This window comes from Notolepis coatsorum (genome assembly GCF_963971535.1).
Source record: "Notolepis coatsorum genome assembly, chromosome: 6".
Taxonomy (NCBI): domain Eukaryota; kingdom Metazoa; phylum Chordata; class Actinopteri; order Aulopiformes; family Paralepididae; genus Notolepis; species Notolepis coatsorum.
The window spans coordinates 102,092,595-102,111,172 of NC_140170.1; the positions used below are offsets into that span (position 1 = coordinate 102,092,595).

General features: G+C 44.4%; 1 protein-coding gene across 2 annotated transcripts in view; it reads left to right on the plus strand.

Moving 5' to 3' along the window:
* Positions 1–18,578, plus strand: part of magi3b (membrane associated guanylate kinase, WW and PDZ domain containing 3b) — a 439,603-nt gene that overhangs the window by 374,279 nt on the left and 46,746 nt on the right. For both annotated transcript variants that reach the window (XM_084316729.1, XM_084316730.1), the window contains 4 exons: positions 4,299–4,467; positions 14,980–15,059; positions 16,274–16,331; positions 18,147–18,250. In XM_084316729.1, coding sequence (XP_084172855.1) covers positions 4,299–4,467; positions 14,980–15,059; positions 16,274–16,331; positions 18,147–18,250 — 411 coding nt within the window. The remainder of the gene's footprint in view (positions 1–4,298; positions 4,468–14,979; positions 15,060–16,273; positions 16,332–18,146; positions 18,251–18,578) is intronic.

Here is an 18,578-nt window from a genome sequence, read left to right on the forward strand (position 1 = left end):
CTTTATATTTATTGATAAAGGATTTGCACTACAACTCGTACACCTACTGTGAATTGTACCTAAACTGCACCTCGTCCATTTATGCCTTGCACTATATAGTATTGTATATTAGTACACTGCACAGTATTGTATATTGTATGGTAACTACGTCTACGAACATTGTACATATGTCTAAACTGAACACTGTGACCTCTTTTTTTACTTCTAATTTTTACTATGTTTTTATTTCATACTTATCTTGTCATGCACAGTCTCTGGAGCGCAACAGTAAGAAGCATTTTGTACAAAAGTATTCTGTACTTCTGTATGACAACTATTAAAGAAACTTGAAACTTGAAACTTGAGAACACCATAAGGTCCAACAAATTTAAAATAAATGCAAATAAATGAATTAATGCAAGCACTCCCAGACATACCCCACACGAAGGTAAGGAAAAACTCACTAAAACCTAACAATAGGGAAAAAATGCTCCACAGGCAGTGTGGAGGAGAGAAACCTTAGAAGTCCCTTCTTAGATGTCGGTGATAGTAGTGTTGCAGACTAACAGTTGGTAAGCATGCACTCATGTGTGTAGTGAAACACAGATGAGTGCATGCAATAGCAACTGAACATTTTGAAAAATTAAAGATAGAGCTGATAGCGATAGCAACTGAACATTTTGAAAGATTAAAGATAGAGCTGATAGTGAATCTATTTGAGGCACAGGGGCGGCGCAAAGATGGTTGCGTCCTCCCCGTCTTAATCATGTGACGTTCAACACTAGGGTTAATGCAATTCTTAGAATTGGTCGCCTTCCCCTAAGACAGGGGTTCTCAAACTTTTTTATACCACGACCCCATTTTATTTAGGAATTTCTTTGGCAACCCCACACTTAACTCTTTCTCTGCCAGCTATTATCCTCATCCTGTAGTAAATGCGCCACACTTTAAAATAGGCATTTTCACTGTGCGTCATGGTGTTTGCAGGGCTATATCTATATTCTATATTCTAGCTATGGAGACAATACTATGGCTCATTTGACAGTAAATATCCCTCGTTCAACATGTAAAAAAGAATACATTTGTTCATGTATGCGTTCGCGTGTTATCCCGTTGTGAATATTGTATAGTTTCAGAGTGATCCTGGCTAATTCCTGGGAACTGCATTATGCTAAATGCATTTAGCTAAATGCGTTCGCGTTACTCGCCTGGACACGCTACTGTTTCCAAATCAAAGGTATATAATAGGTATTATGTTTCATCATGAATGCATCAAAGAGGGGGGGTCGTTTTTTGATGCTCTGATCGCCATCAGCTGCATTCGTTTTGAATACTACATACGTTGATCGACTGGATCGATATGAAATCATTGTAGGATCAAAGTGGAATTGACGTCAGATAGTCCTTACCTTTGATCAGGGTTATTCCAAAAAGAATATTCCACTTGTCTGATCGCGATTTCCAGTATTGATGTCCATCGGGTCCCCGACATAATCTGGCACAACACATGCATCGAGGGGCCATGGACGCGTTCCAATGTGATCAGGTGAACCGCTAGACTTGCCTGGACCAAAATTCTCCACCCGATGAGATTAGATGTGACACACAGTCTGGAACAGGGCTTCAGGGTGGGCGATACTGCCACCTAGCAGGATCTGGCCGGTACTGCACGCTTGGGGTCTCAGTATGCCTTTTAACGGTAACATAGACCTCTATGTTGACGTGACACTGAATAGAATATTAAAATCGAAGGAAAACGGACCAAATAACGTATATATACGTGATTGGCGTTCAGCGGTTGGCGAGCAAACACGTATATACGTGGATGGCGCAGATTGGGTTAATGTATTGCGTAATTTCAACGTGGAATTAAGGAGTTAAGGAATATCAAAATACAAGCACACGTTGTTGAACTTGATCATGCATATTTATTAGAAAATTTTATTACAGCACTGTGTTATCAATACACATTTATAAAATGAGGCATATTCAGCCAAAATATATTGCCAGAACATGAAAAAAAAGTATTGATTTTTTTTTTTGTTTTTTTTTTGCCAATGCCCCCCCCACTGTCACCTACCCACTACCCCACTTTGGGTTGCGACCCGTAGTTTGAGAACTGCTGCCCTAAGACAAACTGATTTGACCCACCACCTGTAATACTTATTACAGCAGCTAGACCTTCCGTTATAGTGCAGGTCACCTTGAGCCAGCTTCACCCAGACAGCAGGTCACTATGAATGTGATCAATCAGGACAGCACTCCCCTCCGCTCTCCAAGGAGAGCCTCTGTCCTTTAGACAAGGAGAAGGAACCTTCAAAATAACTAGGTTACACGCGCCACACGAACCGTGCACTACACCTTTTATATAGTTTCATATAGTAAGATGGTGGAAATCTATACCAAGTCCAGAGTTTATACAAGGCAGGATCCTCAAAGAACAGAACTATGTGAATGTCACCTTCGTGGCTCATCTGCTCATTCGGTTGTGAGGAATAAGCCAACATGAAAGACTTGACAGGGAGCTGGAGGAGTCTTAATATGGGATGGGAAGAAACCAGTCACAGAACGATGCTCCACCACAACCCACACAGCTGTGGCTGTAACTGTGGCAGGGATGTCTCACTCAGACCATCCTTAGAAGGGCAGAGACGTATGACCTGATGGGGGAAAAAAGGGTTTAATGGAAAACTGAGCATATGTCTGAACTCCTGACTGACCTCCCCCTGGTGATGACCTCACTGGTGATGACCTCACTTGAACTCGCCCCAGTGTTTACATGACAAGATTGGTCGCAACATCCTGTGTGTCTATTAGTGTGCATGTGTGTGCGTGTATGCATGCATGTGTGTTTGTTTGTCTGCGTATGTGTGTGTCTCTCTCTCTCTCTCTCTCTCTCTCTCTCTCTCTCTCTCTCTCTCTCTCTCTCTCTCTCTCTCTCTCTCTCTCTCTCTCTCTCGTTGTCTCTCTCTCTCTCTCGTTGTCTCTCTCTGTCTCTCTCTCTCTTTCTCTCTCTCTCTCTCTCTCTCTCTCTCTCTCTCTCTCTCTCTCTCTCTCTCTCTCTCTCTCTCGCTCTCGCTCTCTGTCTTGTGTATAATATGTGTGTGTAAATTTTGAGGAAGTACAGAGAAGCCCTCCCCCCTCCAGTGGAACAATGTGAAAAGGGAGCTCTGGTGACAAGTTCTGCACAAATAGCTGTATACTCAAAGCCATGCCTCCAAGACACAAAAACACGTTTTGAGTGGAGGGGACCTTTAGGAATGAATCACAACATATGACATTCATGCTGATTGATCTCTAGGGAGAACGTTATAGAAAACTCGTCTTGTTGCATCATTATGGGGGTTATTGCCATACAAAGAGAACGAGATGAAAAGGACTCGTGTTTCATCCTCTTATAAACAGCAGCTTCAGAAGAGGAGTGTGAAATGCTTAGTCAATTAGGGATGGATGTTTCATGTCCATTGCTGCACGGGCTCTCCTTAAAGGAGGAATGACAATAAAACGCATTGGGATGAATATAAGGAGCAGCCGTCATGCCGAATTTGCCCGTGGCTCAAATGGCCTTAACCCTTTCACTACCACACTACAGATGGTTAACCTTTCTCTACCACACGACAGAAGGTTAACCCCTTCACTACCACACTACAAAGGCTTAACACCTTCACCACCACACTACAAAGGGTTAACCATTTCACTACCACACTACAGCAGGTTAACTCCTTCACTACCACACTACAGATGGTTAAAAGGTGAAAGGTTAACCTTCTGTAGGGTGGTAGTGAATGGTTAACCTTCTGTAGTGTGGTAGTGAAAGGGTTAATGTGAATCCCCCATCTCTATCAATACAGCCGGGGAGTCTGCACACACATACACATAATGCATTCACAGCGTGTGCACATGCCAAATGCAAAACAGTGCTTTAGTGAACACACACACACACACACAGACAAACACTCACACACACACACGCACGCACGCGCACGCACGCACGCACTCACGCACGCACGCACGCACGCACGCACGCACGCACGCACACACACACACACACACACACACACACACACACACACACACACACACACACACACACACACACACACACACACACACACACACACACACACACATCATCAGCATCACTCGCATGCAAATCCTCTGAGCGATATCAACCTCCCTACCTTTCTATTACATGGCATGCTGGGAAAATCAGAGGAGGTTCGAGGTGTGCATGCAGTGCTAACCTTCTGCTCTCCCCCTATCCCTCCCTCCCATCATTCTTTCCCCCCATCATTCTTTCCCCCCTTCCCTCTCCACAGAACACAAAGAGGGGGCAGACTGGAGGAAGGCGGTCCCCAGCTACACCCAGTCCAGCAGCACCATGGACTTCCGTACGTGGAGCTCGCTGCCCCGCGACGACAGCCTGGAGCCCCTGCCCCTCAACTGGGAGATGGCCTACACAGAGACGGGCATGGTCTACTTCATAGAGTGAGTTCAGTGCATCTTCATGGTACGGTGTGGCAGTGATCTGCTCTGTGGGTCAACACAGCTGCAGTGAGTAGTGGTAGCAGCAATAGTAAGTAAGTAAGTAAGTAAGTAAGTAAGTAAGTAAGTAAGTAAGTAAGTAAGTAAGTAAGTAAGTAAGTAAGTAAGTAAGTAAGTAAGTAAGTAAGTAAGTAAGTAAGTAAGTAAGTAAGTAAGTAAGTAAGTAAGTAAGTAAGTAAGTAAGTAAGTAAGTAAGTAAGTAAGTAAGTAAGTACATTTTTATTTATCCAACGATGTTGCAAAGTGTTTCACATGATACAGAAATAATACAAAGTACATCACATAACACAATAATTAAAACAAGGTGCATCACATAACATACAAATATAAAAACAGCAAAATACAAGAGGAGAAAACATTACAGTCATTGCCTAAACAAGGAAGGCAAGTTGGTAGAGATCGGAGTGAGAGTGTTTTGAGTAGTTTTCTATAGCCGCTTACGGATAGCAATAGCAGTGATTGGCATCAATGAGCTCAGTACGCAATGTCCGTACGCACACGCACGCACACACACACACACACACACACACACACACACACACACACACACACACACACACACACACACACACACACACACACACACACACACACACACACACACACACACACACACACACACACACACACACACACACACACACACACACACACACACACACACACACACACACACACACACACACACACACACACACACACAAATTAACAGTTATACATGAAATCACATCCACTTACATACAGTACAACCCATATAATCATTCTTTATGAGGCGGACAGGGAAATCAGGATTTGAATAACAATACATTTTGTTGGTCTGCGTCTCTTATGAACCAATTGAAATGTAATTGGTTTTAATTGTAGGCTATGCTTGCCTGGTAGTATAATACATATGGAGCGGAAAGTATGCTTGGAAGGACAACATTAAAATATAGTATTTACAGGTACATTAGGTCAACACATATGAATAGAATAGAACAGGTATTCCCATACACATAAACACTCTGAGCCGTGGTAAACAAGGAACAGGAAATAATGAAACCTCGGGATGTGCATGGTGCGTCTGTCTCTCGTGACGAGCCACTGGCTAGAAGCACTGTTTGATCACTGGCTGACGAGCCACTGGCTAGAAGCACTGTTTGATCACTGGCTGACGAGCCACTGGCTAGAAGCACTGTTTGATCACTGGCTGACGAGCCACTGGCTAGAAGCACTGTTTGACCACTGGTTGACGAGCCACTGGCTAGAAGCACTGCTTGATCACTGGTTGACGAGCCACTGGCTAGAAGCACTGTTTGATCACTGGTTGACGAGCCACTGGTTGGAAGCACCGTTGGATCGCTGGCTGGCTGCTTTGCACTGCTTTTGATTTTCTGTGAGCACTTAAATCAAATCAAATCAAATTTATTTATAGGGCCCGACAACACACGTTAATGTCCCCATGGGCCGTACACGTCTTCTTTAAACAAGTCAAGAAGAAAACATAACAATAAGTCAAGAACAGAACAAGAACACCATAAGGTCCAAAATATTTTAGATGAATGCAAATAAATGAAAGAATGCAAGCACTCCCAGACATACCCCACGCGAAGGTAAGGAAAAACTCACTAAAACCTAACAATAGGGAAAAAAGCTCCACAGGCAGTGTGGAGGAGAGAAACCTTAGAAGGGCCATTCAAGGGGGGATCTCCCTTCTTAGATGTTGGTGATAGTAGTGTTGCAGACGGACAGTTGGTAAGCATGCACTTATGTGTGTGGTGAAACACAGATGAGTGCATGCAATAGCAACTGTACATTTTGAAAGATTAAAGATAGAGCTAATAGCGATAGCAACTGAACATTTTGAAAGATTAAAGATAGAGTTGATAGCGGATCTATTTGAGGCACAGGGGCGGCGCAAAGAGGGTCACGTCCTCCCCGTCTTAGTCACGGGACATTCAACACTCCGGTCGTTGCTCAGGGACAGCCGGAGACAGGGAGATAGGGGGTAGCGCAGAGAGGGTCGCGAACTCCCTGACATCATCGCGGGACATCCGGCACTCCGGTCACCACTACGAGACCTCCGGAGACAGGGGGGCACGCAGAGGGGGTCACAATCTCCCGGCCTTCGTCACGGGACGTCCAAAACTCCGGTCAACACTCCAGGACAGCAAGTCATAGGGAGACAGGGAGACGGGACAGGCGTTAGACAGCTCATGAGATTGTAGTAGGCGGACATAGCAATAGATACAAGTGGTAGGCATATATGTGAATGGAGTAGATATATGAAGTAAGCGTATTATGTGAATAGAATAGAAGTACTTAACCCAGCAATGAAACCGCGTTGACTGTTAATCTGTTAACAGTCTGTTAATACTGTTAATCAGTTGACAGGACCACGGACAGACGGCGGTGAATAACTGATCCAAGGCCTCGGAGGTGCATGTAGAGCAGTCACTACAATCTTGGCCAAGACCCCGAGGCATCCATCACCTTAGTCAGCGCCAGGAGACGGGCACTCAGAGAGAAGGGGGAGGGAGGGGGGGGGAGGGGGGGGGGGGAAGAGTTAGAGAGTTTGTGGTGCTGCAAAGGAGCAAACATGTAGTACCCTCTAGTGCCATGTAGTACCATGTAGTACCCTGTAGTGCCATGTAGTACCATATAGTACCCCGTAGTGCCATGTAGTACCCCGTAGTACCCTGTAATACCCTGTAGTGCCATGTAGTACCCTGTAGTGCCCTGTGGTACCATGTAGTACCCTGTAGTGCCATGTAGTGCCATGTAGTGCCATGTAGAGCCATGTAGTACCCTGTAGTGCCATGCAGTACCATGTAGTACTCTGTGGTACCATGTAGTACCCTGTACCCTAACTAAACTACCCTATAGTAAACTACCCAGTGGTACCATGTAGTACCCTGTACCATAACTAAACTACACAGATTAATCTAAAGGTCAGTCCCCGACCAGGTGAGATCAAGGTAGGTTGAAGGAGAGAGAGAAAAGATGAGTCTTAAGCAGGGATTTAAAAGCTTCGACAGAGCAGGCGCCCCTGATGACGGCAGGTAATTTGTTCCACAGGTAGGGAGTGCGGTAGACAAAGGCTCTGTGGCCGGCGGATTTCTTTTTAACCCTAGGGGTCGATAGAAGCCCCGCATTTTGTGAGCGCAGAGCACGAGCGGGCGAGTATCGGGAGATGAGATCGGATAGATAGAGCGGTGCAAGCCCATTTAAAATTTTGTAGGTGAGGAGTAGCACTTTAAAGTCAGAACGGGCTTGGATAGGAAGCCAATGTAGGGCGGACAAAACTGGTGTGATGTGATCAAATTTTCTAGTTCTAGTTAGTATCCGTGCAGCCGCATTTTGCACGAGTTGAAGATTTTTGATGCTTGAATTAGGTAGGCCTGAAAAAAGTGCATTACAGTAGTCCAGACGTGATGAGACCAAAGCATGAATCAGGGTTTCAGCATCAGCCAGAGTTAAAATGGGGCGTATTTTTGCGATATTACGAAGATGGAAGAATGCAATTTTGGTGACATTTTTTATATGTGCATTAAATGAGAGGGAGGAATCAAAAATGACTCAGAGGTTTTTTATGGTGGAGCTCTGGGATACATGACAGGTATCAAAGTTGAGGGAGATGTCCTGAAACAGGCCTCTGTGGTTTGGGGGGCCAACAATTAACATCTCAGTTTTATCTGCATTAAGGAGTAGAAAGTTTTGCGACATCCATTTTTTGACGGCAAGCAAGCAGGCCTCAAGGTTTTGTAGTTGGGAGGAATCATTTGGCTTAATAGGTATATATAATTGGGTGTCATCAGCGTAAAAGTGAAAGTTTATGCCAAATTTGCGTATGATATCGCCGAGGGGTAGCATGTAAATCGAAAATAGCAAAGGGCCCAGGACAGAGCCTTGTGGGACACCACATTGCACTGGGAGGGTCTCAGATGTTAAATCATTATAGACCACGCATTGTGTTCTATCAGTTAACACTTTCAGTGCCACTCACGAGATTTCTCGGGTTTTTTTATAGGTGGTTGCATGCCACGCACGAGATTTCTCGGAATTATTATAATTTTATTTTTTTTGCGATCTGAAAAATTATTGCATCACCCGAGCCTACCCGAGTATAGCCGAGGGGCGCCGGCGATCACTGTGGAAAAAAGCGCCCCCTGTCGTCTCCCAGATGACATAAGTGATTTTGGAATGGACTCAATGAAAATGAATGGGGAAAAAAATCCGGTACTCCACATTTTCCAGTTCACTGATCCAGCCGGGGTTACTAGAGTTCATTCTGGAGCCTCAGATCCCCGCGGATCATGGAGTTCTACTGTATCGCGTTGGATCCATACACGTATCGATTTTTTCGAATGGTGATCAGGAATTGGAATATACCAGTTGGATACCATCTGATGTCAGGTAAGGACTCTATGTTATCAGTGGTAGGATAATCAGAGTAAGTTTGATGAAGTTATAAGCTGTTTTGTGAAATGTCTTCTTTCGGTTTCACTGTAAAAGTCTGTGAGGAAATCAACGGAGCGATTATCAGTGCGCGGCCGTAATGTGCGTGCGTGCACGTATAATATTGATCATCTAGCGTTTATTTGAAAACGATTCATAAAAAGGCCGACGAATATCAACGTTGTGGAATATTCCACTAAAAGACGATTTTCATAGAATGCTCCAGAATGAGCTGTTTTTTATATCAAAACGGGGGCTTTTCTAACTGCTCTGAAACGGCAACGACGCGATAAAAAAACAATCTGCCTTCACAGCACTGACTGGAAAATAGTCTTTGATAATGCGATGGGCAGATTAGACACATAGCCATAATTTAAAACATAGATTAGGCGATATTAACGTTAACATTGGCGCCGATGGTGGCATTCAAGCGCTAAAACGGAAAACCAGGCGTGGCGCTGAAAGTGTTAAATAGGATTTAAACCAAGCTAGTGCGAGACCCCGAATGCCAACATGATTCTCAAGCCGACCTAGAAGAATCGAGTGATCGATAGTGTCAAAGGCTGCACTGAGATCAAGCAATAAGAGCACAGAAGTGAGGTTTGAGTCAAGAGAGAGCAGTAAGTCATTTGTGGAGTGTAAGGCTCTAAAGCCAGATTGAAATGATTCATTAAGATTATTGTTTGATAAATGGTCAGTAAGTTGCGTTGCGACGATCCGTTCTAACACTTTGGATAGGAATGGAAGATTGGAGATAGGTCTGTAATTTTTCAAGATTAGAGGGTCGAGGTTCGGTTTTTTAAGTAGTGGTTTAATGACGGCTGATTTAAAGGCCAGGGGCACCACGCCAGTAGACAAAGAGGTGTTGAAGATATTGAGTAGGGCAGGGCCTAGAGTTGGGAAGAGTTTTTTGATGAGAGTTGCTGGGAGAGGGTCAAACAGACAGGTTGAAGGTTTAGCCGTGCCAACCAGTTTAGAGAGGGCACTAAGTGAGACGTTTTCAAGGCAGCATAGCATATGACTGGAGTCAAAGTCAGGGGGAATGCCCGTCAAAGGTTGGGAGGGACTCTGATTGTTGAGTAAAGCAACAATTTCATCTCTAATGAGGTCAATTTTCTTGGTAAAAAATGTCATGAATTCGTTAGCCGAGAACGCATGGTTTAGGGCACTTGGTTGTTTCTGCGTAAGTTTTGCAACTGTGTCAAACAGAAACTTTGAGTTGTTTTTGTTTTCATTTATGAGCCTGGAAAAATAAGAGGTTTTGGCAAGTGAGAGTGCCTTTTTGTAGTTACGTAAACTATCATTCCAGGCGAGGCGGAATACTTCGAGTTTGGTCGAACGCCATTTATGTTCAAGTTTGCGACAAGCCTTTTTAAAGGAGCGCGTTTCCTCCGTAAACCAGGGAGTTAGTTTTTGCGGAGCACGTTTAATTTTAGGTTTAAGGGGAGCAACAATGTCGAGCGTGCTACGAAGGGCGGCATTAAGTTTGTCTGTAAAGAGATCAAGGGGGCCAGAGTAAGAGAGGAAGGGAGAGAGGGTGTCTGGTAGGCAGTTAACTAGAATTGGGACAGTTGAGGCGTTAATACGACGGCTCATATAGGATTCTACACTGTCTGGGCGAGAAACCGTCAGATCAATTTGAAATTTGATGAGGTAGTGATCTGAGAGAGCAGGAACATAGGGGGAGACGGTCAAATTTGACACAGTGAGACCGCGGGCTAGGACTAGGTCAAGGGTGTTCCCACCACTGTGAGTGGGTTGGTCAACGATTTGAATGAGACCGACAATGATGTCGGTAAAAGCCTTATTTAGGGGATCTAGAGTTTTATTGGAATGAATGTTAAAATCACCAACAATTAAAATGTTATCTGAGCGCATAACAAGCTCAGAGATGAAAGTTGAAAATTCATCTAGGAAGAGGGTGTAAGGGCCTGGGGGGCGGTATAGGACAGCCATTACAAAGGATGCAGTGGAGGTAGGAATCAGACCGCCACACTTTCTGTTGGGTGGAGAGGGATGCAACAGGAGCACCTCAAACGAGGAAAACTTACAGTTTGCGTCGGATGTAAAGTTGTGCTTAGAGTCATAAATTAGAGCAACTCCGCCTCCTTTCTTCGAGGTGCGTGCGATGTGGGAGCTACTAAAATTAGGGGGTGAGGCCTCGTTTAAGGGCAGAAAGTCATTAGGTTTAAGCCATGTCTCAGTGAGGCCCAATAGGTCGAGACTATGGTCTGTTATCAGTTCATTTACCAAAAGAGCTTTGGTTGGCAGAGAGCGGATGTTGATAAGGCCAACCTTCACACACTCTGTATACTTAGCAGCGCGGTTTTCAGCCATGCGGGTAGGTTTAATCGCAATTAAGTTGGCATGGTTTATCGCACAAGGACGAGCTGGGTAAAGCGGAGCGTAATGGGATATTCTAGTTTTGATTGGGTATACAGGTTTAGGGGTAGAGATAGAAAGAGAGGAGTGTGGAGCCTGGTGGAGGAGGGACCGAGCAAGAAAGGTATAAGGATTGGCAGGGTCCATCAGTTTAGCATGACTAGCAGGCTCGCTAAGAGCCTGCACCCTGGCATGCTTGTGGGGTGGCTGTCAGCCCGAAGCTATAATCTTGTCTATATTGTGAGATAAGAGAGAGGCGCCTTGCATGTTAGGATGCACGCCGTCCTTTCTCAGCAAGCCAGGGCGCCCCCAGAAAGAGGACCAATTATCCACGAACCCTAAGCCCTGTTCTTTACAGTATTTTTCCAGCCATCGGTGTAGAGAAGCTGTCCTACTCACGAACTCATCATCATGCCGGTTTACAGGCAGGGGGCCAGAGAAGATTACTCGATGCCGACTCATCTTTCTAGCGAGGTCAGAAAGCCTAACTATGTTGATCTTTGTGACCTCAGAGACTTTCATCCTACAGTCATTATTTCCGACGTGTATAACAATATGGTCGAATTTATCTTCAGTGGGTGGGATATGTGGGTTACCTTTTGCCTTGACTATGCTATTCGCCAGAAATCTCAGGTTGGCCTCAATGTCGGTAGCTCTGGCTTTGTAGCAGACATCAGGTTACGTTGTTACTATTTATTTTTTCAGTTTGATTGATTGATTGATTGATTGAAAATGTTATTAACAGATTGCAGAATGGGTACAATACAGTACGGCTCAATACACACAATTGTTAAGGGGATGCAGACCAGAGAAAGACTTTCGTCTTGTTTACATCAGGGTCCCATTTTCAATTCATAACATTTATGACCTACATGATGATATACAGATATACAGTACTGTTACATCCAGACATTTACCGGGGCCAGTTTCGAATTGCGGCCTCCCGTAGGTGCTTTTTTAGAGCGGTTTTGAAAGTGGGTAGGGATTCACATTATTTTACGGCTGTGGGTAGGGCGTTCCACATTGGTGTGGCATAATTGTGAAATGTGTTTAGTCCCTTATTTGAGCCGAATCTGGGTTGGACATGATTTGTGGAACTCCCTCTGGTGTTGTGGTTGTGGTATTCACTGACCTTTGGGAAGTATCTCGACATGTACATGCCTACATGGGTACCTTAGTGGTGTAGCGTAATCTTGTAGACCAGGCCCATTGCAAGTTGCTGTACTCTGTCGTCTACTCTAAGCCATCTTAGGTTGTCGAAATGGGCAGGGGTGAGGTGGGTTTTAGGAGTAAGGTCAAGCAGTAGTTGCCTACTAATCCGGCAGGCTTGCATGTCACTCATCCTCCATCAGGTGCAGAATAGTGAAGAGAAAAGGCTAATCAGACTAATCATGAAGAAATAGTGTAGCTAATAGATAATAATAATAGATATATATAGGATTGTGAAAGGATTGCCACGTGCCACGGCAAGAGCAGTTTATTCTCAAATATTTTATTCAACCACCACCGCCCACACATCATGTCAGCTCCCCCCACTGATATACAGTAAGCTGAGGATGGTATCCGCGACAACAAGCATCATCAGTGACCCTAGCGAGGTACATCCACGGAGGAAGGGCGCTTGTTTATTCATTATCTATGGGTGATCACTAATACAGTGAACATTTATACATTTAATACAGTGCACTATTAATAATTTGTGTGTTTAACCCTTTCATTACCACATTATAAAAGGTTAACCCTTTAACTACCACACTACAGACGGTTAATGTTATTTATATAGCACATTTAAAACCAACCGAAGTTGTACCAAAGTGCTTCACAGTACAAAGAAACAAACTAATTCGACAAGTTCTACACTAGCTGCAGGCGTCGCAGGGAGAGCTGATCGAGACCCACATACAGTCCATTACAATGGTCCAACCTGGACGAAATAAAGGCATGGATATCCCTCTCGAGGTCATTGGGAGAGAGGTAGGGCTTTACTTTGGACACAAGACTCAACTGAAAAAAGGAGCCTTTTACTACAGAGCTCATTTGTTTGTCAAATGTACTTTGACTTTTGATAAAGGAGCGATAATTTGGCAGTAAGGGGTCCTAGAGCACTAACAGAGTCATTAAAACAATGCCTGAACACAATAACCTGTCTTCACATCATTAAGAGTGAGAACATTTTAGATTCATCCAAGTCTTAATGTCTTCAAGACCAGCTAGCAGAGGCTTGAGGGAATCTTGACATTTAACTTTCAAAGGAAGGTCAATTTGGACATTGTCCGAATAGCAATGAAAATAAATATTCTGCTTACTGCGAAATTTACTGTGCAGCGGCATAAAGAGAACAGTAGTGTGGTAGTGAAAGTGTTAACCCCTTTGTAGTGTGGTAGTGAAAGTGTTAACCCCTTTGTTATGTGGTAGTGAAAGTGTTAACCCTTTGTAGTGTTGTAGTGAAAGGGTTCAAGTTCAGCCCAGAACAGTATGTGGTTACGTTGTGTGCTTTGTCATTAAAGGAGAACGCCCCTTTGAATATGTTATTTCCATGGCCTGAGACACTCTCTTCCAAAGCCAGAAACCAGATAACCAGAGAGCTATATCCAAAATGAGCTTTATTCTATAGTAGTGGTCTCAGTTCTGGAACAGAAAATGTACACATGAACTCAGAACATTCCCCTGGGTACTCTCACCGTCAACTATCAAATATTTCTGAATTCATTGTTGATGGAGCAGCTTCAGACTTTATGATGACATCACAAGTTTGAGTTTCAGCACTCTAGTTTTTGGATTATTGAGAGAGTTTCACGAATATGTTTGTACTGTCTTAGACCAAAGGAATAACATGTTAATATGAATATCACATTCGCTTACCTAATGACATGACATTTAGTAACCACCGCCCCTGACTCTTATGTAACACCACACAGATGACTGTATATATCATCACCATCATTCATCGTCAAAGTGTAAATGGAATTGCTGATCCAATTAGCGATGCACTGCACATACCATAAGTCATTCCTTGTTATGTAATGTAATGCCAGACAGGTTTAGATTAGATTAGGTCAGATCCTGTAGATGGATGGGCCTGGTCCTCGACCGTGGAGCCTAAAAGGCTTCCTTTATGGAGGTTGTTACAGAGACCATGATTTCCACTTTTCACTTTTCCAAAACGCAGCAATTCTTTTATGGCTTCTCATAAAGACAACATCAGCTGTTTCCCCCCCCCCCCCTCACAAATCAATACTTTGTTTTAGGGACAATGGTGTAAATATAGCCCTCTTAGGGCTCTGTGTTCTTCAACTAATAGCCACTTGAGTCTGAAGTTATCAGAAGATCATCACAAGAAGCGAGTTTGACCCCTCCCTCTCCTTTTAATATTTTAATGTCCAATACTTTTGAGGAAGGGTGGGTTTGTTTGTTTTTCATATTCACTTGAGTGTTCTTTGTCATATTTTGTTTTAGTTTCGTTTTTTTCTAATCTAGGATGTTTCTAATCATAAAGTGGTTTTCGCTGAACGGTTCAAATGGTTTGTTTGTGAGTAACTGTCACGTACAAAAGCATGATTGCGTAATCCTTGCATAAGCTTTGGTTTAACAGGGCTATGTCTGGTGTTCATGGCTGCTTCTGTCTGTCCTCCACAGTCACAACAGCAAGACCACCACGTGGCTGGATCCCCGCCTGGCCAAGAAGGCCAAGCCTCCAGAGAAGTGTGAGGACGGAGGTAAGTCATGTTTACTGAGCCATTCACACTTGCATGCATAGTACCGTTAACTACAGCTTTGCACACGGACATACCCCCCACGCTCCATATTATACCATGCATTACTTACATAATTACATACAGACCACACACACTGTACTGTAGCTCATCAAATATACATCATTGGCAACGAGGCTCCAAGATGTGTAACGTCCTTTGAAATGACACTTCACTTCATACATGTCTCCGAGCAGAGGCACGTGGGCCACCCCCCCCCCCCCCCCCCACTCCCCCCTCACCATAGTGGAGTGGGGTCATGTCTTGTGTCTCGTCCCTTGTCCCTGGAATGCCAGCAGTGTCCTCTCGTCCCTCGAATGGGTAATGTGGGCTAAGTGCATACAGAGACAGAGAAAGGATATGCATGCTGTGTGAAACACCGATGCCTTCCAGCCTTGTTTTTAATGGAATTTTTACAGGCGCTCGGAAATGCTAGTTGGTGTGCTTCCTCTGAAAAGCAACTCCAAAGCTCTCTCTTGCGTGAAGAGCTTTTCTCTCTCCCTCTATCTCCCTCTCTCTCTCTCTCTCTCTCTCTCTCTCTCTCTCTCTCTCTCTCTCTCTCTCTCTCTCTCTCTCTCTCTCTCTCTCTCTCTCTCTCTCTCTCTCTCTCTCTCTCTCTCTCTCTCTCTCTCTCTCTCTCTCTCTTTCTTTCTTTCCCTCCTGCCTCATGTGTTCACCAGGGCATGACATACAGCATCCATTCCAGACAGGCTGCCTGTGTTTGAAACCAAGCAGAAATGTTCCTCACATCATTGTAGGTTCTTGTCACGGCCACTTGTATAGGCTAAGCATCCAGAAGAAGAAGAAGAAGACGAAGAAGAAGAAAAAGAAGAGAGAGAGAGGGGCGGGGGGGGGTCCACCTTTATAGCCACGCTTAACGGCTAATTTTCTCCAGCTTGACTTTACATCATATCGTTTCTACTCTCTACTCTGTGGCATATTCTCTTCCTGCTACACTCTTATCTCTCTGTGTGAGCAGTGTATTTGCAAGTCTGTCTGTATGTCTGTCTGTGTGTGTGTGTGTGTGTGTGTGTGTGTGTGTGTGTGTGTGTGTGTGTGTGTGTGTGTGTGTGTGTGTGTGTGTGTGTGTGTGTGTGTGTGTGTGTGTGTGTGTGTGTGTGTGTGTGTGTGTGTGTGTGTGTGTGTGTGTGACAATGGTTGTCTTCCTTTGTCCACAGAGCTTCCCTACGGCTGGGAGGAGATTGACGATCCCCAGTATGGCACATACTATGTGGAGTAAGTTGCCTTCTTAACGTCCATTGAGGAGCCCAAACGGCACAAATAAATATGTTCCGTATATAATCAAACTGCTGTGGCATAAAGATGAAGGTACCGAGTGTTTCCCTGCGCTGGGAGATGTGTGTGTGTGTGTGTGTGTGTGTGTGTGTGTGTGTGTGTGTGTGTGTGTGTGTGTGTGTGTGTGTGTGTGTGTGTGTGTGTGTGTGTGTGTGTGTGTGTGTGTGTGTGTGTGTGTGTGTGTGTGTGTGTGTGTGTGTGTGTGTGTGTGTGTGTGTGTGTGTGTGTGTGTGTGTGTGTGTGTGTGTGTGTGTGTGTGTGTGTGTGTGTGTGTGTGTGTGTGTGTGTGTGTGTGTGTGTGTGGAGATTCCTCCATTGTTTTATCAGCGTGTGGTAAACGGAGACACCGTGGGTAACATTGCATTGACCTGTTTGTGAACACAGCGCTGATTGTGTTCTCTGTATTGTGTGTGTGTGTGTGTGTGTGTGTGTGTGTGTGTATGTGTGTGTGTGTGTATGTGTGTGTGTGTACACACACTGTCTGTCTGTGTACAAAATGTGTTTTAGTGCTCAGTGGCCCAGCAGGAAATCACTGGAACACAGCCATTATAACAGCAGTAGAGAGAGAGAATGAACATTTTCAAGCAGGATGCGGAGAGAGAGAGAGAGAGAGAGAGAGAGAGAGAGAGAGAGAGAGAGAGAGAGAGAGAGAGAGAGAGAGAGAGAGAGAGAGAGAGAGAGAGAGAGAGGTGGGCAGGGGAGGGTGAAAAGGAGAGGTAGCAACAATCTGTGATACAAAATAAAATGGAGGAGAAAAAAGCGAACAGAGCGCTTGTTTTATTGCTCCGAGCCGCAGAAGGATCCCTGCAATGGGTGGAGGCGACAGATAGATAGAGATAGAGTCACTCACACTGTGTGTCTGTTGGACGTTGGGAGTCAGTGTCACAAAGATGGAGCTCGGTCACTTGAATTGCCGAAATGGTTGAAACGAATTGGCGTCTGAAATAAAAGGCTGTGGTTTGCATGTGCAAGAGCGGGACGTCGTAGATGGAACAGAATGTTATATCACTTGGCTTCAGGAGTTCATTGATTCTCTACCGGCTAAAAGCCACGGTAGCATTTCCCCACACAACGGTGATTCCAGTCAGCATGTTTGTGTGCTGTGTTTATAAATGCATTTATAATGCCCCCACCCACCCACCCAAGAGCGTGTCTCTATTAGAAATGCATGGTTCCTCTGTATGAAAGATGCATTCATAATTTACTGCATACAAATGGCTCATGGAACTCAGTCTGTGAGAGGTGTGTGGTATGAGTAGTACGTGGACCACACTGCTACGCAAAGCTAAACGGCTCTGCCCAAGAGAGTCAAAATCTGTGCTAAATCGGGACATCCATCTGGAAAATTTAATTGGGTGTATCACAAAATAACAAAATTTAGTTTGCCTGAGCATTTATGAGTTTTGCAGTGTTGTAGCATAGTTAGTTATTAGCAAGGTAAATGGACTATCTTTTTTTTTTGTCCTATACCATTATGCATCATCGTTTCCATGGACACAGTGATTAGACAAGGCTGCTTGGACGCTGTGAAATACAATTATTTAACTTCCAAAAAGTTATTATGGGGAAGAATTTAAATATGGCGGGGGGGGGGGGGGGGGCAATAATATATTATTATTTATTTAATATGTTAAGGGAAAACTATATGAGTATAGGTAACACTGGTTAGTTTACCAGGCAGTGACGTTTTGACAGTGGAACACCGTCCAACTCTCTGCGTAGGAGAATGTGAACATGAATGTGTTTGTGTTCCAGCCACATCAACCAGAAGACCCAGTTTGAGAACCCAGTGTTGGAGGCCAAGAGGAAGTTAAGCCATGAGACAGCTTCTATTCACCAGGCAGGAACAACTCCTCAAGGTAAACAGCAGCACTGATATATATCACCCCTTGTACCCAGTTGTACTGTATAAACTGTATGGTAAATGGTAAATGGACTGGATTTATATAGCACATTTTAATGAGTCTTTCGACTCCCCAAAGCACTTTACAATGTCTCACATTCAGCCATTCACTCACACACACACCAATGGCGAACGCAGCCATGCAAGGCGACCAACCAGCTCGCCGGGAGCAGTTAGGGGTTAAGTGTCTCGTTCAGGACACTTAGACATGAAGTTGAGTGGAGCCAGAAACGAACCGGGAACCTTCAGAATGCGACCGATCTACCTCTACCGTGTCACGTAAA